The 27,488-nt window shown below is 42.5% G+C and overlaps 1 protein-coding gene and 1 long non-coding RNA gene across 16 annotated transcripts in view; one reads left to right on the plus strand and one right to left on the minus strand.

Annotated features, from left to right (window-relative positions):
* The window catches only part of FAM53B (family with sequence similarity 53 member B), a 122,996-nt gene extending 96,019 nt beyond the window's left edge, over positions 1-26,977 (plus strand). For 10 of the 15 annotated variants that reach the window (XM_083506196.1, XM_083506192.1, XM_083506197.1 and 7 more), the window contains one exon: positions 19,837-26,977. In XM_083506196.1, coding sequence (XP_083362322.1) covers positions 19,837-20,202 — 366 coding nt within the window. In that variant the 3' untranslated portion in view covers positions 20,203-26,977. The remainder of the gene's footprint in view (positions 1-19,836) is intronic. The other 5 variants (XR_014526891.1, XR_014526892.1, XR_014526893.1 and 2 more) reach the window with 1 other exon arrangement.
* Positions 12,798-14,563, minus strand: LOC310708218. Its single transcript, XR_014526921.1, has 2 exons — positions 14,266-14,563; positions 12,798-13,336 (listed from the first exon to the last, which is right to left on the minus strand). It is a non-coding gene; the product is annotated as an uncharacterized lncRNA (long non-coding RNA).
* Positions 26,978-27,488: the final 511 nt, after the last annotated feature.

A 27,488-nucleotide genomic window follows, 5' to 3' on the forward strand; every position in this document is an offset into this window, starting at 1 on the left:
TGGCTCTCGAGCCAAAAAATATTAGCCACCTCCTAAACTAGGTTTTAGGGACGCGGGTGGCACTGTGGTCTAAACCATTGAGCCTAGGGCTTGCTGATCAGAAGGACGGCGGTTCGAATCCCCACGATGGGGTGAGCTCCCATTGCTTGGTCCCTGCTCCTAGCAACCTAGCAGTGCAAGTGGATAAATAGGTACCACTCTGGCAGGAAGGTAAATGGCAGAAGGAGCTTAGTTATGCTGGCCACATAACTCGGAAGCTGTACGTCGGCTCCCTTGGCCAATAAAGCAAGATGAGCGCCGCAACCCCAGAGTCATCCGCGACTGGACCTAACAGTCAGGGGTCCCTTTACCTTTAAACTAGGTTTTGCAACCAGTTGCTCTTGACTTAGGGTGTTCATGCAAGGTGATTTGCTAAACTGCGAATTACAGTGGTACCTCAGGTTAAGTACTTAATTCGTTCCGGAGGTCCGTACTTAACCTGAAACTGTTCTTAACCTGAAGCACCACTTTAGCTAATGGGGCCTCCCGCCGCTGCTGCACCGCCGGAGCACGATTTCTGTTCTCATCCTGAAGCAAAGTTCTTAACCTGAAGCACTATTTCTGGGTTAGCGGAATCTGTAACCTGAAGCGTATGTAACCTGAAGCGTATGTAACCAGAGGTACCACTGTATTTCCTTGTTACTTAGTTACAAAAAGTTGTTGCCTATTGAAACATTACCTTAACTGTTTATATTTAATGGGTTAGTTATAATGGGTGACTTTTTGCAGTGCGGAAAGCACACTGTTCTATTACATCTAGAAAAGCAGCCAGAGTATGTAGTCCTTAGGCTTATTTTGTAATCAAAGTTGAGATTCTACACATTCTAGCAAACTATTCCCCACCCCACCCAAGCCTTCAGTTGCTCAAGTTTATCTGGTGCTGGGTATTTGCATAACTGGTTGATGGTACTTAAAATCTTCTTGGAACATTTTAGAATGAGTCCTGGCTTTTCTTCTTCTCAAACATCCTTCCTGCAATAAAGATATTGATCTGATCTTTTGTACAATTTCTCTGCTCATTAACGTTGGCCTGAGCAGAAAAACATCCATAGCCTCATTTAGCTGCAACATCTTTGTAGAACATTCGTTGTTATCTATTGACAACCTGCTGCATAATTGCTAAGACAGTTTGCCATGTCATTACCAGGTATGCAACCTTATTTGAACTCATGTTGACTCTACTCCAGAAGGCAAATATATCTGAAGATGTTAAATATGATTTAGGAAGCAAAACAGGTTAAGAGTGACCCTTCATTTTTTTAAAAGAATGCATTGTCACTTGTGGTAGACCTTGATGAACCCAGGTTTGCAAACTGTAAGGGAAGGAGAATTATGAAGTGAGTCTGGCCTTTAAAACCTAAACATATGGGCTTCATTTAAGTTTCAGAAGAAAGGAACTGTCTTGAGGTAATGGTCTGGAGGAGCTCCCTTGTTGGAACTCATTGAAGCCCACAGTAATGCAATCAAATTCAGCTTTGCGTTAGATATTTCTATCATTAATGGTTGGTGGGTGTGTTTGTATACATCTAACAGGAGAAAGGCTCATTTAACTTTATCTGGGTTGGCTTTTGCCTGCAGATTAATCTTTGGAGAACCAGCCAACTTATAATTATAGTTATAGGTATGGGTGGAGGAGTATTGGGTGGTTGAGACATGCCAGTTTCTGTTACATTTGGTATGTGAGGCTAGCAGTTCGTCTGATTTTCTTGTGATTTCTCTAGCCAAGTAGATCAGACTCTCATTAACAGCTTAACAGAATAGAAACTGTATGTGACTAAGATAAATACCTCCCCCCCCAAAAAAATCATTAAGATTCTTAAAATATGGTCAAAAAATAGACTTAAGATACCACCCTAAAGCTTCTTGATGACCAGAGCAGTTCAAGTCCTATAATAAAGTCTGACCTCCTTCATGTCTTCTGGGTCAGGCTTGTTCTTTGGTCTGAACAGCAAGGTTTGGCTCAGCTTGTTCCCATTTTCTGCCACAGACTGACCCTTGCTGTGCCTTTCTCTAAGGATCTTGCCTTGGAGCCAAGTGTGTGGCAGCCATCTGGTTAGCTAACATTGTGCCAAACACACGGTGATGGAATGATAAAATACGAATCAGGCAGGTTCTCCGGTGGGGAAAGTGAAATGCACAAATGAAAATTGACTTTGTGGGCCAGCTGCCCTCTATTTTTAAGCTGAAGTATATTCTCTTTGCTGGCTTGGCATCAAGGAGTGTGGCCCTTTCTTGATAGCTGTTGCCAGATTCCTGACATGCTGGAAAGTGGCAGCTAGAAGCATTTGTTCATGGTGGCTTAAGAAATTTTCAAGAAATCCTTGGCTGTTCTCTTGCTTTGAGATGGTCATCTGCTTCTCTCCTTCAAGTCAAACAAAGTGATATGCGCTCTCTCTCTCTCTCTCTCTCTCTCTCTCTCTCTCTCTCTCTTTCTCTCTTTCTCTCTCTCTCTCCCTCCTGTTCTGCTCCCCTTTAGCATGTTTTAATAATTGCTTCTTATTTTTCTGTCTGAGGCTGCTGGTGAGTATAACTTAAAATGAAAAAAGTGTCAAGAACAAAGACAGGGAACACACAAGGCAAGACATTAAAGGACAGTTTGGGAGCCAAAGCCAATTTCAGCACAGCTGTTGAAACTGTTCCTTCATGCATGAGAAAAAGTTAGCCATGACTCTTGGGCAAATCACATTTTCTTTTGTCTACAAATATTTTTCATGATAGAAGATTTAGGCACAATTAAAATAAATGCTTATGTGGCCATCTTGTTTAGAGCCAGTTCATGGGCAAGGATTACCTTTTCTGTCAAAACAAAATTACCTCTCATCTGTTGTGCATTAGTTCTTGTTCATCAGAATCTTTAGAGGAAGAGCAGTTAACAAATAATTCAAGTAAATGAAGCAAAATAACAATGCTTAGGGCTTCCTTCCAAACCTTGTAGTAATTAGAGACTACAACCAGTCTTGATTAATGTCCACAAACCACAACAAGTTGCCCAAATCACACAGTGGTATATACAAGTACCCTGTAGCCCATGGATGACTAACCTGTGGTCCTTCAGATGCTGTTGGATCACAGCTTCCATCATCCCTGCCTTTTGGCCCTGTTGGCTAGGGATGATGGGAGTTGAGTTCAGCAACACTGGGAGGGCCAGAGGTTTAGCCTCTCCTGCTGCAGCCCATATGCATTCAAGTCCTTTCACTCTACTGCAACTTCCATTCTGTAACATGGCTCACTGGTTACTCCAAGCCTTAGTTGACTTTTGTTACAACCACATCCCTCCACACTCTCATTACTATTTAGCACAGCTGGATCATGGTGGGTCCAAAACATAGCAGCCTGCTTTCAAGTTCTGGCCTTCCAAAGTCTTAACGGGGATGATGTCAACCATACACAAGGGGAATTACAAAACGCATGGGGGAATTATTGTGGATATGAGTAAAAAGTAAATGATCATTAACTTATTCATGGGAGGAATAAAAGAATAGAAATGGATCCCCTATGAATAGCATATGAGTAGCATATACCCAGTTCTTCTAAGGTTACTTTATTGTTCCATTCTCTGAAGCATATACTTTATCCAGATTGTAAATATATTTTATTAATATAACTTGGCCCTGTGTCTTTCTGTAAAGGCACTCTCCTTAATCTTAACAATATACGATATTGCATTCATCCTCTAGTAAACTGTCCATGCTTACGTTGCATCGCTTATGCTTTAACATCTCTCATACTTGTGATAAAAATTATGCTTAAAATTGGCATAAGATGCCTTTTGGAATTGCAGAAGCAGAGCTGGAAGGAACAGCATGGATTATTTCATCGAACTGTCTGTCCCGAGGCAGGGAATTTTACACTTCAGGCATTTTTGCCAGATGCCTCCCTAGTTTCCTCACAGAAACATCCAGCAACGAATGCTTCCAAACTGTGGATCTTGTTCCATTGCCCTACATTTTATTTGGTTAAGATGTTTTCCTAATATTCACTCAGTGTGAATCAGCCATTTCCCCTTAAACCTGATGCTACTTCTTTGTCCTCCGAATAGTAACACAGAATGGGCCCTCCCTTTCAGGAGGGCTGTCATGTTCACCTTTAGCCTTCAATCCATTTAAAAAAATGTTGAGTTCATGGAACGCTTCACTGCATGACTGACAGTGATTCAGAAGTGCAGAAAAGTAATCTGGTGCCATCTTGGACTGGACTGCATCAAGCTGCAGGTGGGTTTCTGCAAAGCTCTATGGAGGGAGAAGGCTAAGGAAAAACTATTCTCCCTGGTATGCTAGCAAGCAGGAGTCTAATTTTTATTTCTGCATGAGAAAGAATTAAACAGATCCCACCCCCTCATAGTCTTAAATAGAAAAGTTTTTGGGTTAATTGTAGTACGTGCCCTCTCTGTACTTTTAAAATGGCTTTTATCTTGCTTGGGTTTTTTTATATATCATAGACATATAGAAATGCTGCTCCAAATAAATGCACAGAGCAGTTACAGCTGTGTGGAATACTAATTGTTACTAGTACTATATTTCCACTTCCAGAAGTGTTTAATGTTTTGCAAGGTATTTGGACATCTCCTATTGTGAAATGCAGCCTTTATTTTAAATAATTTCCCATGAAAACATTGTGTTTCAGCATTGTATAATTGATGTCCCTGATAAGTGGAAATATTTTTCCAGAAACATTTAATAGACTACCTGGGCTTACATTCAAAGAGTCCATATATACTGATTACATTATATACATTTGCTTTCAGAACTGAAAATGGTTAGGAAATGAATCCGTTGTGTACTTCCTGGAGTGTAATATCGCCAACGTCTGGAACTATTGTATTGTACTTCTCTTCACAGAATCAGCACAGGATAAATGTAACAAATCAGTTTGAGTTAGAAAGAATACAGTAGGGTGAAGCATTTTCTACTCTACCAGGATGTGTGTAACTAAGTAAGTACTTAGTAGATGAGCCAAACATTCTCCTGACTCCTATGCAAATTAGCATGGGAGAACATATGCTTATTATTATACAAAGAATTGGATGTAAATATATAGCCAATATGGGACGCGGGTGGCGCTGTGGGTTAAACCACAGAGCCTAGGACTTGCTGATCAGAAGGTCAGCTGTTCAAATCCTCGCAACGGGGTGAGCTCCTGTTGCTCGGTCCCTGCTCCTGCCAACCTAGCAGTTCGAAAGCATGTCAAAGTGCAAGTAGATAAATAGGTACTGCTCTGGCAGGAAGGTAAACAGTGTTTCCGTGTGCTGCTCCAGTTCGCCAGAAGCGGCTTAGTCATGCTGGCCACATGACCTGGAAGCTGTATGCCGGCTCCCTTGGCCAATAAAGCAGATGAGCGCCGCAACCCTAGAGTCGGCCATGACTGGACCTAATGGTCAGGGGTCCCTTTACCTTTATCATATAGCCATGGGGTTTAAATACCTACCAGCAGCAACTTCAGAACAGTTACTTCCACTTGAGAAGCTTAAAATAATTTTGTGTGTGTGTGTGTGTGTGTGTGTGTGTGAGAGAGAGAGAGAGAGAGAGAGAGAGCGCCAAGTTCATTCCATGGTATCTCTAGGTAGTGCTGTGACAAACTCTTTTCTAACACTCTGAATAGCTACTACCAGCAGTTTCCACAGATTCCAATTTGTTCCGATTTAGTGTTTAAGAGTGGGTTTTCCAGGGGAAAGTGGCAGGCAAAGGCAAAACTGCTTGGACCTGTGCCTAGGAAGGATGGGACAAGCAGCAAACTCCTCTCACCTGTGCTTTCTAGGCATGAGACAAGCAGAAGTGTGGACAAGCCCTTTGATAGGGACCACTGATCTCACTTGGCACAAGGTAGCCTCCCAGGTTCCTAAGTACTGTAATTCTTACATCATGATTTTGCCATGAACTCCCAGATAATTCTCCCTGAATCCTCCTGATCTTGGCTGATCAAGTCTACTTACCAAGTGGTTAGCCAAGTACTTTCAGAGCAATCTGTTTTGCAGATGTCTTTTGCTTTTTTCCTCATGGCCTTATACTATTTTACACCGAATATTTTGTGCAGTGGAAATAGCTACAGAATAAATGGCATAATCTCACCTCCTAAAACTAAAATATATAAAAGATTCCCACCCACCCTTGCCAAAGAATAGGAGGTGGTGCTGTGTAAACTTTGCAAGGTACAAAACTGCAGGCAAGTTTTATAGCTATACTGATTCCTAATTACTTTAATTGAGCCAAGTTGGTAACATATTAAAGGTGTTTCCATAGTGTAATTCCCCATTGGGGTATATATATTTGAAAACCACTTTTCCAAGGTACAACTCACACATATAAGCTAGCCCATTTTTAATAACCATTTTGATCATCTGCCGATATAAAACCATACAGATTAATGCAACATGTGAACTGTGGCTTCATAGATATTACGAGTTGCATGTTATATGACTGTAATGGCTCTAAGAATGCTTCTGTGGCTGAGAATAAAATTAGCCAGGTGTACCTCAGCAGCGTCATGCAACTTACGCTTTCCTCATACAATCCCATCCATGGATGGAAGGGATTAACTGGAGCAGACAACAGGGACATAGGCAGGCGGCTGTATGTATGAACAAGTCCTCTTGTTATCCTACTCTCTGTGACTTTGAAACCATATGCCTGGATAACTTTCTCCCTTGCCTGCTTCTGTGGATAAACTGCAAATCTGCTTTCCTACATCTGCTGGACGAAGGTCTTACTACTCACACTGTGCTGCTTTTAAGACTCACTGGAATCTGCTTATTCTGGAGCACATTCAACAAACTTGGCACTGCTTTTCTACAGACTAGACTAACTTTCCTGGTGTGTGGTGATGCTAAATCCCAACTCAGTGGAATTGCCCAAATACTAAGAAGATTGAACACATTGTGCTACAGACCCAAGGAAAGTCTGTGGGCTTTCACAGAATGTAAGTCATTGTTGGATTTTACTCAAATGTGTTATCCAATTTAAAACACACACACACACACACACAGAGAGAGTGAGAGTGAGAGAGAGACAGACAGACAGACAGACAGAGAGAGAGAGAGGGAACGACATACACCAAGAAGTGGAAGTTCTTAACTCCAATAGATTTTTTTCTTCAAACATCGCTATACTATTTTGTATCTGTTACTCCTTTTCCATATCTGGTAGCAGATATGTACTTCCAAAAAGATATGTGCCTACTATTCAGATAGATCTTGGTGACTCAGGGAATTGATTCTAAAAAGCATGCAATTGAGAGATTGTTTTAGTAGTCGGGACTATATTGATCGCCCTCTCATTAGCTTCTTTCCTTGCCTCCCTCCAAACTAATGTTTCCAGGATCCTCATTGTGCAGTAGACCTTATAATGCTTTCACATGTCACAAAAATCCTCAGCGCTCCCTAAAGTCTGTTAAGTGACGTGTGGTTTCACTAAACCTGAATTGTGATAAGTTCGTTCCATAGCAGTTAAGCATCTGTGCCATTTATTGTTGCACAGAAGAGAGAATTTAGCATAGACAGTTTCTCTGGCTACTGTAGGTCAGGAAAAGTAATGCATGAGTATGAATTTGAACTCTGGTCTCACATGTCTTAGTCCAGCACTCTTAACCACTATTCCACGCTGATGTCATTACCATGTGCTCTTCCTGGAGCACTTCTTGAGAATCTGCTGATTAAAATAATTCTTTATTTCTTGAATCTGCATAGGAAGCTTCAGGTTGTATCAAATGGTGTCTCTATGCTCATGGGAAGGCTCTTTGCTGCATCAGAGCTTTCTGTTTGTGGAAGGGACGGGGAGGTGATGTTCACAAATCCTCCTTTTCTCCTCCAGCCCCTTGCATCACATTGCACAGTGTTTGTTTCAAAGGGTTCCTCGACCCTCTGGAGGTTTTAAGTACTTTCCTGCAAAGGGAAGAAGAAATAAGCAAAAATCTCGCCCCCTTTTTTCTGCTGATGGTTGAACCCTTTGCTGGATCGAGGAGTCTTCTGTGACTGCAGGGAAATGACTGGGCGCAACCGCCAATGAATTGCTTTCAATCAGTGAAATTCTATGCTTGGTTTCAGTTTCCACACTTTGCATCAGACACACAGATGTACAGCTTTGCCCATGGCGGCTGGGAACCTTGCAGCGGGAAACTGGTTTTGCCGCTTTGTGTGATTAAGGTTTGAGACCTCAAAACATTGTGTGAGCATTGACAACTTGCAAATTGTATCTGCTCTCACCAGGCTAGGCCTGCCTGAAGCAGCTTTGTTTGGGGAGCTGAAAAATGGTTTAATCAGGCTGAATCTCTCTCCCACCCCACCCCCCACCCCTGTGTGTATGTGTGTGTATATATATATATATATTTCTCCACTGCTTCTCTCTTTTTTGTCCTTGAGAACAAAGTTCCAGTCACTTTAATCAGTCACATGAAATGGTCGTTGGAAGAAGTCTGAAATCCTTGTCATCTCTTTTTTACATCTCATGAAGACTGTAACTCCACTCTGCGGCAAGAGTGTTAAGTAATCATTGTGGGTTGTTCTCTGGCACAACCTCCCCGTCTTCACAGCAGATAGCATCTGGCTTGCAGTTTAAAGAGAACTATAATAAAGCTGCAAGGCCCTGCAGTTACTGTGCATGTTTTGTACCAGCCTGCTTTGAAATTAACATGCTTTGGTTTGTGTGGTTTCAGTAACGACAGCTGAAACATGGTACCTCCAGGGGCTACTTCTGTCTCATACTGCTGGCTTGTTCTTTTTCTGTGCTTTGCAAATAGAGCTGGTTTTGTGCAATGTACTAGTGAACTTTACGCAGGACAGCAATTATTTATTGGCAGCTATTGAAATAAAAGGAGGCCTTGCCAGTTCATTAGGGCTGGCCCCACTCATATCTGAGAGATACAGTTGTTTCCTTGTTTGCCTTTCTCTCCTAGGGGATAGCAGTCAGTTACTGGCTTCGTCCAACATTTGATTACCAGTCCTACACACTTTCAGATGTTGTGACACAGGGCTGCATGGGTGGGAGCAAGAGAGCAGCGAAGGTCCCTGTGTGCACAGAAAAAGTGCAGAATGTGGTGTACAGTTTCCCGAGGATTTCAGCTCTTGCTCTCTAGCCCATACGGTTCTGCAAACGCGTTTGAAAATGTGTGACCCATGCCAGGCAAAATCTCAGAAGCCAGAAATGTGACTGAATAGGTGTTTCAGCAACCGGGAGTGAGGAGGCTTCAGTGCCCTGTTCAGTTCTTGATCCTTCTCTAGATTAGCAAAAAAGAAGAAAAAAATGCAAAACAAGAGAAATTATACCGACACAATAAATTTACATATTGCACAGGTAATAGGATCCAGGTTTATTTGGTGTGGAATTTTGATTGCCTGAGGGCAGAATTTGTCCCCCCCCCCCCGCCCGTTATGAATACACATAGAGCTACTCATACATATAAGGATGTTTGCAGATCTTAGGTTGTTTCCAGATGACCTCTTTGTTGAACATTCATCCTGATTTGTTTGCAGTGAGGTTACACAACATCAGCTCAAGTGATTGTTGTTCCATGATTTCCAATGCATGTTTGTGTCCTGTTCCTTATTGTAAAAACTCTGATATTGGGGGGGGGGGAGGAGTGGGTTAGTTACGCAAAATCACCAAATCAACTTTTAATTGTGGAGCCTGTATGTGATTGAATCCCACCCAAAACAGTCTGTAAGTGTCCTTACATACAGCACCCACTTATATCCATATTATGGTAACTCATCGTGTGCTTCTTTAGCACTCCCCAACTCTCTAAAGCAGGAAAAAGGAGGGTCAAATTGCAATTCCAATTAGGTTCAAGTCTGTAAACCACAATACCCACAATTTCAGTTAACATGAATTATGTTTAAATGACTACAGGCATTGCACTCATCCCTGAAAATGACTATCAAGTTGCAACTAAAACCTTATGTCTTTCAAATCCTTGGGCTTAACCTTGGCATCTCCTGCTTCGCAACGAAGGAAGTATGTGGTGATATGTATACATACATGGCCACTAGCTGCTGGACTCATGTATCTGATGGATGGCATGATGTTGAGCCTCAATGGTGGGGTAGGGGAGCAGATGGCAGGAAGAAAATACTCCTCCGGCTTCCTTCTGATCCACAAAAGCAGGTCAATGTATAGAGCAGTAGTTTGTTGAAATAAAATGTAAAGGAGCACAAAGTATTATGCAGGGGGAAGGGGGGGGAATTGTACAGGTGAGAACTCATTGACATGGCAATATTGGCAGGATCTTGTTTCCTTAGCATATAACCCAGTTCAGACTCCCTGCCAGACATATAGCATTCTGTTTGTATTTCACATATTTTATAACTACCCTCTGTGTATATTTTTTTTCCTTGAGCATTTCTGTCATATATTTTCCTGACACTTCATTCATCACTTGGAAGTTGAAGCCAGGGAAAAGAAATGCCAGTATAATATCTGCCTCCTTTCCCCTCCAGTGTGACTGTTGGTCTTGTCTTGGAGTTCTTTGGCTTTCCCCTCACTACTTGAGTATATACTGGCAAGGCTGGCTAATTACTGCCGGGAGAAATAAGACAGCCACATCTTTCAGCATCTTTTGGAGCTGGGCTCCAAAGCTCACAGTCATGGTGCAAATTAGAGATCCAAGGCAGCCAGCAGTTAGGACTATTAGATTTCTACACTGACATTAAGCATAGGGAGTCAATGCACCATTGTATTTCATTTCAGTGGTTGGGTTTCATGGAGTGCCATTAAGGTTTGATATCAAGCTGCTCTTTTACTGGCAAATTGCTTTATTGCAGTGGCTAAAAGGTGAAAATGACACAGGCCAACCTGCTTTCCTTTTCTCTTGTTAGAGGCTTTATAACTGTTACAAGAGTTGTAAATGCACATGAGCTGGAACAATGGAGCATTGTTCTTTGGGCTCAGCAACAACATGTTGACAACGAGTTGCTTTTAGCTGATTAACTGTCCAGATTCTGAATAGAATATTTTGGTGCTCGTAAACACTACATCTCCAATCAGGTAACGTTTGAAGGCAGCTAATAAAAGCACTGTTTTTAACTCACACATACACTGCCTTGCCTTGCATGAAATCAGCAGATGTCTTCATTGTGCATGATCTCTGCAAAACAACACTGGACACCATTTATGCCAGTTTTCATTTAACACAGATTCTCCGTAAATAATCTGCAATGACTGAATTACTCATAAAACCATAGCATCCTTGTTTTGCCCTGAGTGTTTAAAGTTCTTAACACAAAAAATCACTTTTAAATGTATCAGGTGCTTTGAAAACATTTACCTTATTCATTTTCATTCAAATTCCTGGTTTAGGGGTGGGAAAGTGTAACTTGGCAGAAGGTGACATGCAGCAAATGCATAAATTGAGCTCAGATCTTTAAAGGTCATACATTCTCTGGGCTACCATGTTCCATCGTAGTTTCCTTCTCCTGGCTAATGCTTTAAGGGAAGATAATGGTGAAGTCCTCTGTATGGACCCGTCTTAGATGCATTGTTTTTATCACTGCAGTTCACAGAAGTTGCTCTGAGTAACTTCTGTCAGGTCTCCGCTCAGAATTACACTGTTCATGCAAATGGAGATGTGGGCACGTCATCCTAGTGGAATGAACAAACCAAGTCTTAAAGGGGCAAGCAAACTACTTTGCATTTCTGCAGCTCAAAGTCACTTCACTGTTTTCCTTCTCGCAGACAGTAATTTTCAGCGTTGTGAAGAAACAATTGTAGCACAGTGTGCTAAATGGCAGGTGATGACAGTTTGGTAGGTAAGACAGGTATTGTTGACAGCTTATAGCATTACACCCTCAACAGGAAAGCTGCCACAATATCCTAGTAGCAGTGGGAGGTTTTTCATGTTCCCTATTTGCACTGGACATTATAGGCCTAATCAGGACGCTATATTCTTCGTGAATAGTGAGTTTTCCCCCTCTTGGCTGAAAATTTGGTCCTCAGCATATCTGGTTAAAAGGACCTGAGGTATGAGGGTGGGGAAAGGCCTCTGCCCAGCAGCTGTTGCCAGTTATGTTACTGGACTCAATGTGGCATTCAAAAGAGTGCAGAAAGTGATCACTAATACTGGATGCAAATCCACCAACGCAAGACTTGATCCTCAGCTCATCAGGTATGCTAGCCTGGAGCTGGTGCAGTAAAAATTTAGGAGGGGGAAACATCTCCCCTTGCCCTGCTCAGTGTTAGTCAGCAAGATTTGGGATGTGGTGGTGAATCTGCTGCTCCTTTCACCCCCAATTCCATATAGGATCGCTCTGCTAGTCTTGTAAAAACCAAATATTTTAAAACGTTGACTTGTAATCTATGACACGCTATCATACTGCTTCCCATATACATGCTTAGATGTAAAAACCAAGTAACTGGAAAATACCGGTAGGTTGTTTTTTTTTAAAAAAAAAACCTAGAAATGTTTATTATATATTGTAGATTCTCATTTTTAATTTTAATTAACCCACTCTATGTCTGAATGCTGGCAAATGCCCACTTTCCGATGGTTCAGTGTGACTGCTTCATCAATATGTAAATCAAATGTGAAATGAATTAGTTGCCCTTTTGATTGGTGTTTTAAAACAGGCATATTCTGCAACGTGTTCTCAGTGGCGTAGCGTGGGGGGTACAGGGGGGGGCCGGTTGCACCGGGCGCAACATCTGGGGGTTAGGGTTAGGGTGCGCAAATCCACGGGTTAGGGGGCGCAAATCCACGGGTTAGGAGGCGCAAATTACTTGCCTTGCCCCGGGTGCTGACAACCCACGCTACGCCACTGCGTGTTCTTGACACAGTAATAGTGCACCAATGGTGGATTTATTGTGCTTTAGTTTGTTTTGCAATGCTACCACATTATTACTGTCCGGAAGGGCTCTTAGCATAACAAAAGTAGAATAAAAATAATCCATATCATTTGCAGTATAAAAAGTTGTGATATTCCAGCAGGAAGATCTGCGATACAGACTGATTAGAAGGGAAGCAGGGTGACCACCCCAAAACTTTTGCAGGTGCCAGCAGTAGTGAAAGAAGGATCACATATGGCTGTCCTGATAGCACAAGGAGCACAAATCATAATGAATGCACAATAAAAGGGATGTCTAGAGGGTCCCTAAAACAAGCAGGTGGCAGTTAATGGTTGCCAAATAATTTGCAGCAGGGTGGGATATGGCAGAGTCTGGTAGAAGTGAATAAATAGGTAGGGTGTGATTAAGATAGGCCAGGAAAGATTGAGCAAAACAGTAAGAAGCATAACTTTTTTCTTCTTATTATTTTTAAGTTCAGTGGTACCAGGAAGGCTGTACAATTGCACATCCGGGAAGTTGTCATTCTTCAAAAACTGAAAAGATACATGGATATTAGTTGTTGTTTGCTTTGGTATCACTGGTTTTAATGCAGCCCCAAATTACAAGTCTACCAATGCGAGAGTCCTGCTGGTTAATAAGTGCCATTCAAATTCCTGATAGCAGGATTCTTAAGAAAAATAAATGTAGATACTGTGACAAAGCTACTGTACATAAACTTTTTTAAAAAACCCTGTTAAAACAACATTCCCAGCCTTTTCAAACTACTGACATCAAGGAGGTGCCAAGATAAGGCTTCCATTGGCATGTCGAGGCATGTTTGCAGAATATTAGTCCTGTGTGTGAAGATAAAAACCAAACACTTTTCTCAGGGTCAACATGTAGTGCTTATTCACAAGTGGTCAGCTGAGAATGAAAGCAACAGGGGAATGCAAGGAATGCCTTGCAATGCAAACAATCCAATGGAATTCACATCTCTATGTATAGAGATTAATTATGATTGATGCTGTTTTAACACCCCCCCTTTTTTTCTTTTGCTCCAAAAGACTTATCTTCATATGTCTTAAATCAAGGGTTGATTTCTACCTAATGGCAGATACTGGGCATCCTCACATGACTTTCTTCTCTCTTTCTAACCCATCCCAACCAAATAATACATATTTCCCATTGCTCCACAAAATAGGCTGTCATGTTGTGCCCTGCCATGCTTCCCACTAGTCACAGCCAGTGATGTGGAAGGGCAGTGAGAAAACGATGTAGGAAAGGGAAGAACAATTCGGGAGAACAACATGATGTCAAATTACAGGACAAGTAAAGCTACACATTACCATGAAGAACATGGTGTCTGCCACAATATGTACTTTGACCCTAAGGACTACTTTGTACAGTCAATGGCTTTGCCCTGAAATTTCTCTCTCTCCATTTTAAAAATGCTACTCATTGTGATGTTTGCTGATGTAAGTACCGGTTCCCCCAACTGATAGGGCAGCTGTTGGGTGGGTATGTATGCACCATTTTGTGGTCCTGTTTTCTTTCTTCTGCTCTTTTAGATAAGGCAGCAAATTTGTGTTATGCCAGGCTCCCGTGGCAGCCATTTTGTGTTACACCACAACCTACAGCATCCATTTTGTGGCATGACATGACCCCATGGAAGCCTCTTTGTGTTCTGCCACATCCTTGTGGCAGCCATTTTGTGTTATGCCACACACCCTCTGCACTTTCTAAAAAAAATTCAAGTTGGCCCCAAAGATTGGCAACCCCTGATCTAGGTACTGGAGATGATTTCTCAGTCTTGTTGGGTTTGGTTTTTTGTGGGGGAGGGGGGAATGGGGAGGTGGGGAGAGTCAAACTATATATACCTTGTGCTTTTCAGGGAGCTCTGTTTTTATGAGCTCCACTGGATATACTTAATGCCATCTATGACACTTCCAGGTAATGCTGTTTTCCAGCCCTCGATGTCTCTCCAAATCTCCCTCTCTTATTTGCATTAAACCCAGAGTGTGCCACACTAGCAAGAATAAATAGCTACACCCACATATTGCTTTCTACAACAGTTAGATTGGCACATGGGGAAGGGGAAAACAAAGCCGTATTCTCTAAGGCATCGTTATGCATGAGGTGGGAACACTTGCAATTAAAAAAACAAAAAAAGCATGCCCTCTAACAGCAGAAATATGATAACAGGTGCAGTTGTATGGCATTAAACCAGGGACTGACTCATTGCACAACAGTGAACCAGCAAAGCAAGCAAACTGCTTTCACAAGGCAGGGTGGTTCTCATTCAGAACGTTTGAAAGGTCAACATTAGAGATATTAGTTTATGACCTGTGTGGTTTTGCATTCAAATATTGGGGGGGGGGGTGTTTCTGTTTTTTAAATCTCCCCCCTCTCTTTGAAACCCAAGTAGAAGAACTGGTATCATACTGGTCAGGAGCTGTAGTGTAAGTTTGTGGATATGGACCAATGCCAATACAAATATGAATATGTTAGAGTGCTAGCTACTAAACAGCGTTGCTAACCGTCAGATAACAGGCCTGGAGTTATCGCTGTCTTTTTTGCATTGCAGCACATTAAGCACAAGTGACTTGTCTTCACAGTTTGCCCCCGCCCTTCCTTTTATCTGTGCCATGTTGGTCTCTACCCTTGCTGTAAAAAATGCTGCCAGCTTTGATCTCCCACCTGTTTCAACTGCCAGCTGCCTGGGTGTTTTCTCCCATGATGTTATTTAAGGGTGAACCCTTCAGTTACGTTGTGCAAAAGCTGGAGCCGTCTAGCTAATCAATTTGAAACAATCCCAGTGAAATAATTATTAGGAGGATTCCAAAATAGTGCTTGTGAAAAGTGCAACCAGCTGCCTTGGTATTCAGAGGTACTGTGCAGCAAATTACAAAAAGTGAAGCACCAAATGCAGAGGGATCTCTGCCTAAAGTTCAAGGGGTATGGAATTCTGCCCTAAAGCCCCCAGATTCTGAGTCCAGAAAGCCTGTATTCTGCTAATTAGTGGCAGATCCAGCAAAGGCAATGAATGACTATACAGAGGTTCTGGAGTAAAGAAAATAGGCATATTGCACCATGAGAAAGACCAGTGAGGAATAGTTGCACCATCATTGCTGCAAAACCCACTAGACCCTTCCCTCTCATTTCTTGACTTTTATGCATATTCTGTGAAATAATGAGAGCTGGAAACCTGTTCTCTAAAAATATATATAAAGAATGATTAAATTATGGTTTCTGAAGAAGGATGAGAAACCTTTCAGTTTCTGTGGACTTTAGGGGAGTTTTAAAAACTGGTTGTGATGCAGCCTGGTCAAGAAAAGGATGCAATTTGCTTTGACTCACTGAGAATAGCTCTTTAGATCCCAGCCCATATGGCTGTATGCTAGTGCAGCTGTCAATCAAACAGAGCCTATGAGGCGTCGAGAGACAAACCTTCTTTCCTAAAGAAAACATCTCTGGAAATATCTGAAAAGTGGACATTTGTGCACACCCCTGTTAAAAGGGGGTCTCAGATGTCACCCCCAAATAGATAAGGCCTGTCAGAAATCTGATATTTGATACATACGTAGTTGAAGATACTACCATGGCACAATGCCATTTTGTGAATGTTTTTGTTTGATATCACACACCACACACTGCTGCAGTGTTAGGAGTGGATGGAAACAACAGCCCAGGTTGAGCTGTGCTGCTGTTGGATTTTCACAACCAGCTCTTTAAAGCTTACAGCGATAGCCGAAGGAGAATAAGCCAAGAGGGGGAGCTCACCCGCCGAGCTTTATCCAGGAGCACTTATCCAGCAATGTGGTTTCTTTTTAGAAAGGGGTTATCTGAGCAAAGCAGCTGCTAGATCAGCTTTCTGCACGGCCTCCTTCAGCACTGTATTGCGTGCCCTTCAAAGGATCGTTTACAATGGGAACCACTGTCTATCACTGCACCTGACCTGGTACCTATCCTCTCAGGGATGTTTCTCAGGGTAGTCTCTTCCTGAAGCTTCAAGCCTCCTTGGTGCCATCTCAAAAGAAGCAAAGCCTCCCTTGCCGTCTGTTGATATGCAGCAATTACAATCAAACCCACAAGCTGTTGTAACTTGCGTCTCAGGTCTAGCCCTGAGCTTAGCAGCCCCAGGACCAGGCATGTACGATGCCATCCTCCTTGAGCTCTGCAAATTGGTACAAAAACAAACAAAAAACAAACTCTCAATTGAATATTTTCCTTTTACCATCGTGAGTTTTGATGCACCAACCTGGGCCCCTATGATATATTAGTTGCCCACCCACTCTAGATGTTCCTACTGACTGCGGTGTAAGGCAGGTCCAAGCAATTTTCACCTGAAGAAGCAGAACTGAGCTCCCTCTGGCCTCTCGCCACGGTGCCTATCTGTAGTGGTGTATCGTGGAAGAACAGCCGTAATCTGACTCAGTTGTTAGTTTTGGCCTGGCCTCGGGGAAGATGTATGTTTTGGAAAGGTGCATGTTTCTTGTGTAATAAGACTTCTATTCATTTTAAGAGAAGACAAAGCGAGGCTGCCTTGCAAGCCTTTGGAGTGGTTCTACAATGTAGAGCCAGACAAACAGGGCATTTGTTCTGCAACTGTGAAAGGCTGAAAAGATCCCTTTGAAGCAAAGGTGGTGTACACCTTTAATCCCAGAGCGCGGGGAACAGCGGTATTGACACAGTTGCCTCCAAGCGCAGAGGACTGAAAGGTGGAATTCAGAGAACTCAGCCACTTCATTTGCAGCACTGTTTGCAAACTGAATGCTCCTCAGTGGTTACCAGGTAACTAGAGACCAGAGAATTCTGCCAAACTCTGTGGCATCAAGATTAGCAGAGGCTTCTGTTCCTCTTAAAAGGCAGACATCTGCAGCAACATCATAATGCCCGTCTGACTAATGAATTGTCATGGGGCCATCTTTTCCTCAGCACTCCAGAAAACAAAGGGCTTGGTGCCTGTGAAAACTTGCTTTTGGAATTCGAAAGGTGGGCAATGAAGCTTACAAGCACTCCTTCGTTTGTAAAATGTCAAGTGATTCCAAAGCAGCTGAGCCTTCTTTCTTGGAAGTAGAGTGATGGTGGCTCGAATTCAGAGAGAGATCTGTGACCACCTTCTTTACAATCACCCACTTGGGATTGGATTCAGGCTTTGCCTCCTAGAAATGTAAGGCATATAGTGGGGTTTCAGGTGTTCTCGTTTGGTGTGTTTGGCCCCTTGCAAGTATAGTGTGTGCAGGTTCCCCACTTGCGACACATCCATGCCATTCAGAGGCTTCCCAGCCAACAGAGTAAAAAGAGCAATGCGGTTTCTGCAGCTTTTCACGCCATACCAAATATTTTTTCTGTCTGCTAGAGCTTCTTTCATGAATTCTCACAGGCATGCATAGATATAGTCATTTTATAGTATAATACGGAGGTTGCACTGGCAGATCCCAGTGCAGGAGTATCTCTGCTTGAGCCACATTTCCAAAGAGCTGCATGTACGTACTGAAAACTGGCATGTGGAGTCCACAGGAACTTCTTGTATTTGGTGACTCCTTCGTCCTGAATAAAATGGTCACAGACTCACATGGGGGGATGTTAGAAGAAATGCAGGAACCGGTGAAAAGGGAAACAATAGTAGCTTTTCATTTCCTTCAGTTCTCCAGCATCTGCATGAACTTTGCTAAGAATAACTAATCTCTACTAGTGTGCCTTTGGGAAAAGGACACATGTGCCATCCCAAAGGGGCTGACCAAGCGAGGTTTACTGTTGAATCGTTTTCCTGAGATTTCCTTTGGAAAAACAATTTTTCTTCTTCCAGGTGTAATTCTGTATAGTGGTTAAAAATAACTGGTGACATTTTCCAGGCAACTTGGAGATTGTAAAGCAGGCACCCCCAACCTGTGACCCACCGGGTGTTTTGGCCCACATCTCCCATGATCCCTAGCTAACAGGACCAGTGGTCAGGGATGATGGGAATTGTAGTCCAAAACATCTGGAGGGCCAAAGGTTGGGGATGCTTGTAAAGATTAGCACAGGCATAGGCAAACTCGGCCCTCCAGATGTTTTGGAACTACAACACCCCAGATCTCTAGCTAACAGTGGTCAGGGATGATGGGAGCTGTAGTCCCAAACATCTGGAGGGCAGAGTTTGCCTATGCCTGGATTAGCATCTCCAATTCATGATGATATTGTGGTGAAACCTGCCCAAGCAAGTTGATGGAGCTAGGCTGTTGTGGTGGTTAAAGTGTCAGACTAGGAGCAAGACCTGCCAGGTTCACAAAACCCTCTTGGTGGTGAAAGTCACTGGGTGAACTTAGGCTAGTCACTATCTTGGACCACTCAAGGTCAGCTTAGCCTACTTTACAGAATTGCCTCAAGGATAAGATGGGGTAGGAAAGAATCCTGTTTGCTGCCTGAGCACCTGTGAAGATGAAGGGGTTTGACAATGGGGTTGATGAAAGGTGACTTCTTCCTCCTGATAGTCTCGCAGTCCCTGAAAAATGCTCTACGAGATCTGGGGTGCCCTGTAAATTTCAGTATGCTGTGGGGTACAGAGGACTGAGAAGAACCTTGAAAATTTGGCAGTCTCAGCCCCCCCAACCCCCCACTTGTTCAGCAGGGTCCCCTGAATTTCACTGGAGCACAGGGAGGGGATGCCATAGGGGATGGGAAAGCCATCTTCTGTCCATCCCATTGTGTGTGCTTAACTCTGAATCTAACCCAATAAAAATATACAGGATTGTAGCCAGTTCTGTTGCTCTACTAAGCACTTGCACACCATCAAAATCTGCCCCAGAAGGATGAAGGACCCTTCTGGAGTAGATTTTGAGGACACACAGGGAGCAGAGAGGAAGAGAAAGTCCCACTGTATGAGTGGAAGTCCACACAGACAGTGTCGGTTACAACCCACAGAATCTAACCCAATAAAAATATGCACTGCACTGCATCTTCACTGAAGCCTAGCAAACATGTAATCTTAATGAATGACAGAGAGATACTCCGTATGAGCCAGCTTCCTTGTTTCCTAATTGCAGTGTTGTTTTGTTCCCCCCCTCTTTTTCAGAATTGTCAGACTTTTAACAGCCTTAGCTGCCTTAGCATCACAGCGGATGATTGCTCTCACCAGAATCAGTTCTCACCTGGCATCGGCGGCACCAAGTCATGGACAACAGCATCCCTTTGCACCTTGGATGTCATGCCAGGCAGGACACCAGCCTGCACCCCTGTGCCAGAGCCACACTCAAACGCAGAAGAATGTAAACCTAGCAAAGAAGATTTCTCCTACGAGGAATCAGAGTTTTGTGCCACAGAAGACGAGAGCAGTAGGAAAGAAGAGGACAACTCCTTATGGAGGAACAGTGGGACAGGCGGGGATAACATCTTTCAGTTGGATGGCGAATTAGATATTGAGCAGATAGAAAACAACTGAGAAGACAAAGTGGGATGATCTGTCTGCATCCAACCTTTTAGGAGTGGTAAGATCACACAGGTTGTCAATGCAGGCAGGAAAGGAAGTCCACATTTTTCTTCCCCACTGATGGGTGGGAGAGGACAAGAAGCTTTGCCAAAATTTCATCAGGTATCTTGTTAAACCTTGAAACTCTTTTAGAACTACTGTAGCCCGTGGGGTTTTGCAAACATACTTTAGAGGAAACCTCCAAATTATATCAGCACATTAAAAAACAAAAAGCTTTGTGGATGAATCAAAACTTGAAATTGTGGAATGTTAGAATAATAGCAACTAAAATGTTTTTTTTAAGTGTCTGGAACAGGGCTTAAACAAAAAGTAAGGAAAGACCAGAAAGTCTGTTGCTTGGCTTCATTCACAAATAGGCAATGTCAATATCTAGACAGGCAGCTGGTTCATCCTGGTTCATGGGAATCCTGATCCACTTTGGCTTTTGGAAAAGAGTAGAATATTCATTTTTTTTATTTTTGCTGTTGGACAATATTCATTGTAAACTGCACCTCAGATATCCTTATTAAAGGGAATGGGCAAGGTGGAGATTAGCATTGTTCTCTGAATTCATTTTCTGTTGGATTATCTTTCAGGTTGCATATCTGATAAGATTCTACAAGGTCTCACAATCTTGACTTTCCAGTCCTTGCCGTAGAATCACAGTAGCCTTTTACAGTCTGCTTGCTCCATTTTTTATTCCGTAGTCATCAAGAACGCCATTCAAAGAGAGCACACACAGTTTGCCCTGATCCAGTACAGCAAGATCCATAGCCATAAACAGGTTTCCAGCCAAGGCAGGTATATATGAGCATTTGGACACACATTCTCATCAGTGCTCATTTGGTCCATGTTGGACCGACTGGATGCATAACCTCATTTGGGCCCTTCTCCATTGTGCCTTGCAACTGCAGCTGGATTTCAGGCCATTGTCTTGAGGAGAGGAACATACAAAACATTTGTGCATCCAGAAATTTAAATAAATGCCAAAGCTAAATTGGCAGTGCTATATCCATAAGGCTAAACTGGTGTTTTGGTTCTATGGTATAAATGCACAAGGATCAGAAGAGTTAGTGAGTAATGGAGGTTGCTGAGATTAGGGCTTGGCATCTTAAAATGATTATAAATTCTTTGATTATTATTTTCTGGAGTGGATAACATATAGTCTCTTAACTGCATTTTGTACAGCTTGTCACCACCAACAGAACTGACATTATTGGCATGCCACATTCATCAGCAGAAAGAATGGAAGGTAACAACTTGTTTTGCATGTACAGCATCACTTTGGAATTGTTTTCATCTCCTAGGACTAAAAAAAAGGCAAAATAGCAATAATAGGGTGTGTACATAACATTGTTGAGTTTTCTCTTGGTCTAGTTTTCCTTTTACAACATACACTGGATATGTCTGCAGTAGCAGAATTATAGGTTCAGCTGTCAAGCTAAACCATGGGTTGGCATAATGTAAGCAAGCCCTGGCCTTCACGCTCCCCTCCATCATGCCATTCTGCATTGCCTCTTTTGCAGCAAAACCAGTTTACTATTACATCCAAACCACTAGACTATGGTTGCATCTGCCCTCCAAACTAGACCAATAATGATCAAACTGTAGTTTGCAGCTGCGATATGGTCACAGAATCATGGTTTGCAGGTTTGAATATAATGGCGCATTATGCTTTTGTCCATAAAAAGGGGAATGGAATCAGAGCAGGGGAGAAGAGGTGGGTGTGCAAGCCTGAGGCTTGGTAATACAGTGGATGCTCGGGTTGCAAACATGATCCGTGCGGGAGTCACATTCACAACCTGCAGTGCCGCTTCTGCGCACATGTGCGTCGTGATTCGGCGCTTCTGTGCATGTGCCAAAACCCGGAAGTAACCCGTTCCGTTACTTCTGGGTTCGGCGTGGTGTGCAACCCGAAATCACACAATCTGAAGCGTCAGTAACCCGAGGTATGACTGTACATGTGAACTGAGCCATTCTGATATTTCAGCAAGGTCAGCAGTGATCATAAAATTGATCATGTAAATGATGTCAAATAAGCCAGATAAGTGAAGAGTTCTAGATCGTATGAGTGGCCAGATTCAATCTGGAATCAATCACAGGACTTTAGTAAACAGATATAGGGAAGTTTCCCTGACATATTTCTTAGACATACAAGCAATATATAAATGGTGTGTCTTGGGTTTATTTTAGCTATGTGAGTTACATAGGACCTGTCTTTAGCGATGACAATGCTGATACAAAACACAGTTTGAGATGCTGATGTTCAGCTAGCAGCACTCCAGAGTTACCTTCCACCTCTCTCATTGATAGTGGTAAACAATAAGCTTTACACTTTAGCAAGCATAACTCAGTTAAATAAGCTGTTCAGTTATCTACATGAAACCAATGTTTTGTTTACCTATAGCAGGCAGAGGGGAGGGGACAATAGAGGTGACATTTTTCATGACGATGACACCCTACTTTTTTTTTTTACTGCACTTTTCTCTGCAGTGGTGCAGATGTTTATAGCATCCAACATCACAGTAGATTCCATCCAAGCTTTAGATTTACAAATGTCCAGTCAAACCGCACAATTTTTTGTTGTTGCTATGTTGATTTCTGCTATTTCCTCCCTATCAGATGCTCACATAATGTGCAAGCCAAAAAAAAGATAATAAACTAATGATAGTAAAGTAGGGAGAGGATTGCTTTAATTCTGAACGTCCTGTATTATACAGTTTGATGCCATTCAAGAACCTGGTGAACATACCTATGAGCCCTGGGGTTCCCAAGCTCTCAGTTTGTTGTGTGCATGCCAAGTTAACATGCACTGCTGGTTTCAGCAATTGACAGAACAGGTGCTCAGCACAGTGACAAGCAGATCTCCCCAGGTTTCGTTTGGAATGGACTTTCCAAAATGATCTAAATTTGGCTCACATTCAAGCCTGAATTTTTACACTCAGGCCCGTTAATATCTCAGTGTCCTCTTAGTAATGCCATCAGGGGTGTGATAAAGCTTGGAACCAGGCTCCCTTCTTCCATTTCCCTTTGCAAACCTTCTTGTCGCCTATTTTCTCTGCCCCCTCCTCCTTGTGGTGGCTGTTGCCTTAATTACATGGCAGGAACATGTTGGGCCCAGGGAATTAAAGACTGGGAAACAGCAGTTCCCAGGACTTGTAGCAGCCAGGGTGTTTCTGTGAGCATACTCAGGTGTATCCTGGGTGGCCAAGGTGCCTAGAAATGGCAGCTCCCCAGCTTCTTATAGTTTCCAATCTCCACAGTGCTGTTGTTGCCTAATGAATACAGCCACCCTTCTTGTCGTTGCCTATTTCTGCAGTAGAAGTCAAGAGGAGGCTGTGGTGGAAGGAAGGCTGGTGCTGGTGAGCTCAGACGGAACCTGGCAGAGATTTGGGTTTGGCTTGTAGGATGCTTGGGAATTTTGGACTGGGGAAGTTCACACCTTGAACTCTCTAGTTCAAAACTTCATCCATTTCACTGTTGTGGATTGCTGAGACTGCCACCTCCTGATCAGAAGAAGGCTTGTTGGACATGTTGAAGGGGGATTTTCCCATAGACTCACCACACACTGAAAGGGGATTCTTTACCTTCTAAATTTCTCTTTGCTACAAAACGATATTAAGGCACACCCAAGCTTTCTCTGCCTCAGGAGCGGAAAGCTTTTTAGTTTGACCATATGGGTATTGCTGCCCTCCATGAGAAAGCAAATGCCCATCTTTGGAGCTACCCCAGCATAGTAGAGAGGGAATAGGGTAGGGTGTTGTGCTGCGATGAGCAGCAGATGAGTTGGAGTATCACAGTATTGGTTTGAAATTGGTGAGATGTGTGACACATTGAGCCCCTGCCATTTACCATTATGGGTTGCTTGCAGTTGATAGTGAGGGCTGATCTCTTCTACCCATCTAACAGTTCAGGTGGACATGTTCTGTATTACGTTTTTGCCCATAGTAAAATGAGCACCTAAGCATTTCAACAATAAAGCAAAATCACTGCTGGGTTCATGTTGAACAGAAAAATGAAATCTCATTCATCTAAGCCTATGAATGCCAGTAGTCTGAGTTTAGTGGTTAAATGCTCAGGTCACCATGGGCAAAAGCATCCAGACAAGCTAACCAGCTCATGTGAATCAGTCCTCAGTAACTACCACAATCACAGCATTGTCTAATAGAGTATACAGGGACAATCTGAAAGCATACTGGATGTGCAGGAATGAACACCATGTACACAGTTTAAAAACAAGTGTTTGTATAATCACGTCAAAAGGACAGAAGCAAAAAGTATTCAGTCAAAGTCGCATGCTTTGAATGGTAGTAGAATTGATGGGCTATCTGGACGTGTTCAAATGAGATCTGTTCCAAGGTACTAGAAGAATCCATGAGTCCAATATGGTACAGTCATGTTGGAGCAGTCGATTGTTTAAGACAGCACAGAGATTCTGTGGCACATAGGGCTGTTGACCGTTTTATGCATGGTGTAAGAGCCATATTGTCTTCATTGGCCCTTCTGAATCTCATCCTGCAAAGAAAGTGCTCTTTGTCTGCCTTTTCCCAGTTACTTTTCTCTTTTCAAACTCACTGGGTTGTATCCAAGAAAGTTGTTCCACTTCCTACAAAGTAAAGCTACCCCTGACTCTCCTCCTCCTGTGAAGCCTCAAAATTGGGGTTTCCCCCCCAACCCTCTGGAGCAGATTTGAATAAGGGGGGAGAAAGTTCTGTGCTAACAGATCAATTCCATCGGATAAAGCCAAGGTATGTAGCCCTGAATCATTGTAATGCAGCACTGCACCAACTGTCTTGTCAAGATAGTTGTAGACACTGGGTTGGATCTGGACTAAGTATGCATACTTACATTGGGGTAAGTCTTATTGAGCTCTGGGACTTACTTCTGAGTAGATATGCATAGGACTGTGTGAATTGGCTGAAATTATGTCTCATTGAAATCAATGGGACAAGATTATCATGAATTAAGTCCAAAGTATTTCAAAGGGGACTCAGTTCCACTCACTTAGTCTGCATCCAGCTCTCTCTCTCTCAATTTGTTTCATGCACCTGGTGTGACAAAACATACCCCAGCATGATTTGATCAGAGATCTCCCTAAATCTCAGTCTGTTATCATCGCCCAAGCACACTTTTCTTTAACATAACCCTCTTATAGTTGAAGTAACTGTTCCTCACTGTGACATCTAAACGTGGGCTCACCAGCACAGAGGACATCTTGTGTCACCGTATTACACTTCTTGAGACAGCATTATCAGTTCTTTTATGGCTAGCATGCATATATCTTGGTTTATGACACTTCAATTTGCCTTTAGTGCTACAGGGATAGCATTTCTGATTTTGGATTAAACTCGTAAGGGCTTTAAGAAACAAAAAAAGGGCTGCTACCTACAACAAACTAAATAAATACACCGAGTAGGAAAGTGCCCCCAAAGGACCACTACCCAACTCTTCTAGCTGCAGTGTAGCGTTTACATGGCAGCAAACTCTCTTTGCCTTAGTAAAGATGCTTCGCTGCATTATGGCCTTACAATGGGCATAGCAGCATAGACACAACATACTGTTTGACTGAGGTTAGGCCAACGTGGCATTTCATTGGATGGTATTGGTTTTGGTTTTGTATGATTTATGTACTGAAACTGAGTTTTTAAAAGCCTTACTTTTTAAAAATAGAAATAAAACTTTGTGGATTTATGAATGTGTGTGCGTGTGTATGTATGTACAGACACACATACACACAAAGGTAAATATCTGAAATCTAGTATGTGTCTCGTGATCAGGGACATCCTCTTGACTGTTACTTTTCATAAAACAAGAGCTCAACTGGATCACCAGTTGTCCACATAAGCTGAAAGTCACTGGTTGCCTCTGCTAGGTATTCCCAGGCTCCTGCTGGGTTTGTTCAATAGTACACAGGTCACTTGGATCAGCTCTCACAGCATATTCCTGCCAGGTGGATTCAAGAAGCTGTTGCTGATGTTCTCTGTACTTTTATTTGTTAAGTAGTAAAGTCAGATCAGCAGGGAGATTGTTTATAACACAGATCGAGCAATCTGGACTTGGATATTTCATGACAACAGCAATAAATGTTAAGAGTTTCCCTTTTTAAAAAAAACAACAATATTTCAGATGCAACATTTTTAGAGGATTTTATTCAATGAATTAGCACTGGTGAACCTGATTCCTTTGTATCTATTGCCATCGCCCTTTGGAAAAGGGTTTCATGAAATCTTAAGATCACACAATGAAGATTGAATGAACAAAGGCAGAAAGGACATGTTTCTGGTTTTGATTGTAATTTTTCACAAGGTAGCCTAGCCTCTTGGCCAATAACATTGTGTTTCAAGTGCATTTTTAGATAGTTCTTACCGAACAGGACAAGATGAATTTTTTAGGGTTGTAGCAGTGTTTTCCAGCATTTGTTTTTAATGTTTAAGAATCAAAAGATGATGATGGCCAAAAAGCCTTTGGAAAACCATGAACTCTGATAGTGCGTGTGTGTACGTGTGTCTTTCTTTCTGTCCATGGTAATTGCACAGATGCAAACATATTGACATGTATACGAAGTCAGCTCTGTAGTTGGTGTTACGTTTGTTCAAAATCTATTACTGAAGACTGTTCCTTGACCTGAAAATTAAGAAAGACTGCTGATTTGTACTCTCTCAAATGACTTTATTGCACTATAGAGCAGCTCAGTCTCAGGAATTTACTTGTTACTTTGACTATGTAAATAAAGCTTTCTGATTCTGTACCCAGCGCTGCTCTTTGCTTGTGCCTTGTCACAAATTCCTTGACTTCTCTAATTCCTTGACTTCTCTCTGGCTTAGTTCTCTCAAACAAGTCAGGTGCCAAAGTTGTGTTCAAGATGTACTGCTTCAGTTGTTAGTTTTGGGTGTGTTCGGCACGTAACTGAATGCTTTTCTACGTGGAAACAATCTCTGCATGTAGAAAACTAGTTGTCAGGGGGAATTCTTGACTAGAACGCTTTCTCTCTCTCCCCGACCCCACTGTTTTCTACGAGTGAAGTGTGGTTCTAAGAGAATTGCACCTTATGATCTATATCTGAAGTTCAATTCTCAGCTTAAGGTCATCAGGTGATGGATATGCAGGTATAAATTAACCTTTGGACTCTTCCGTCACGAGGGAAATCTGTATCCAAATAAGAGAGGTGTTGAGTTCAATGGATTCTCCGAGCCCCGCAATGCATTAGTCCATGCTTATTCTGCCTGTGCAAGCCATTCTTTCCATGTTGAAAGACAGGA

Source organism: Podarcis liolepis, assembly GCF_965112155.1.
Source record: "Podarcis liolepis genome assembly, chromosome: 5".
NCBI lineage: Eukaryota > Metazoa > Chordata > Lepidosauria > Squamata > Lacertidae > Podarcis > Podarcis liolepis.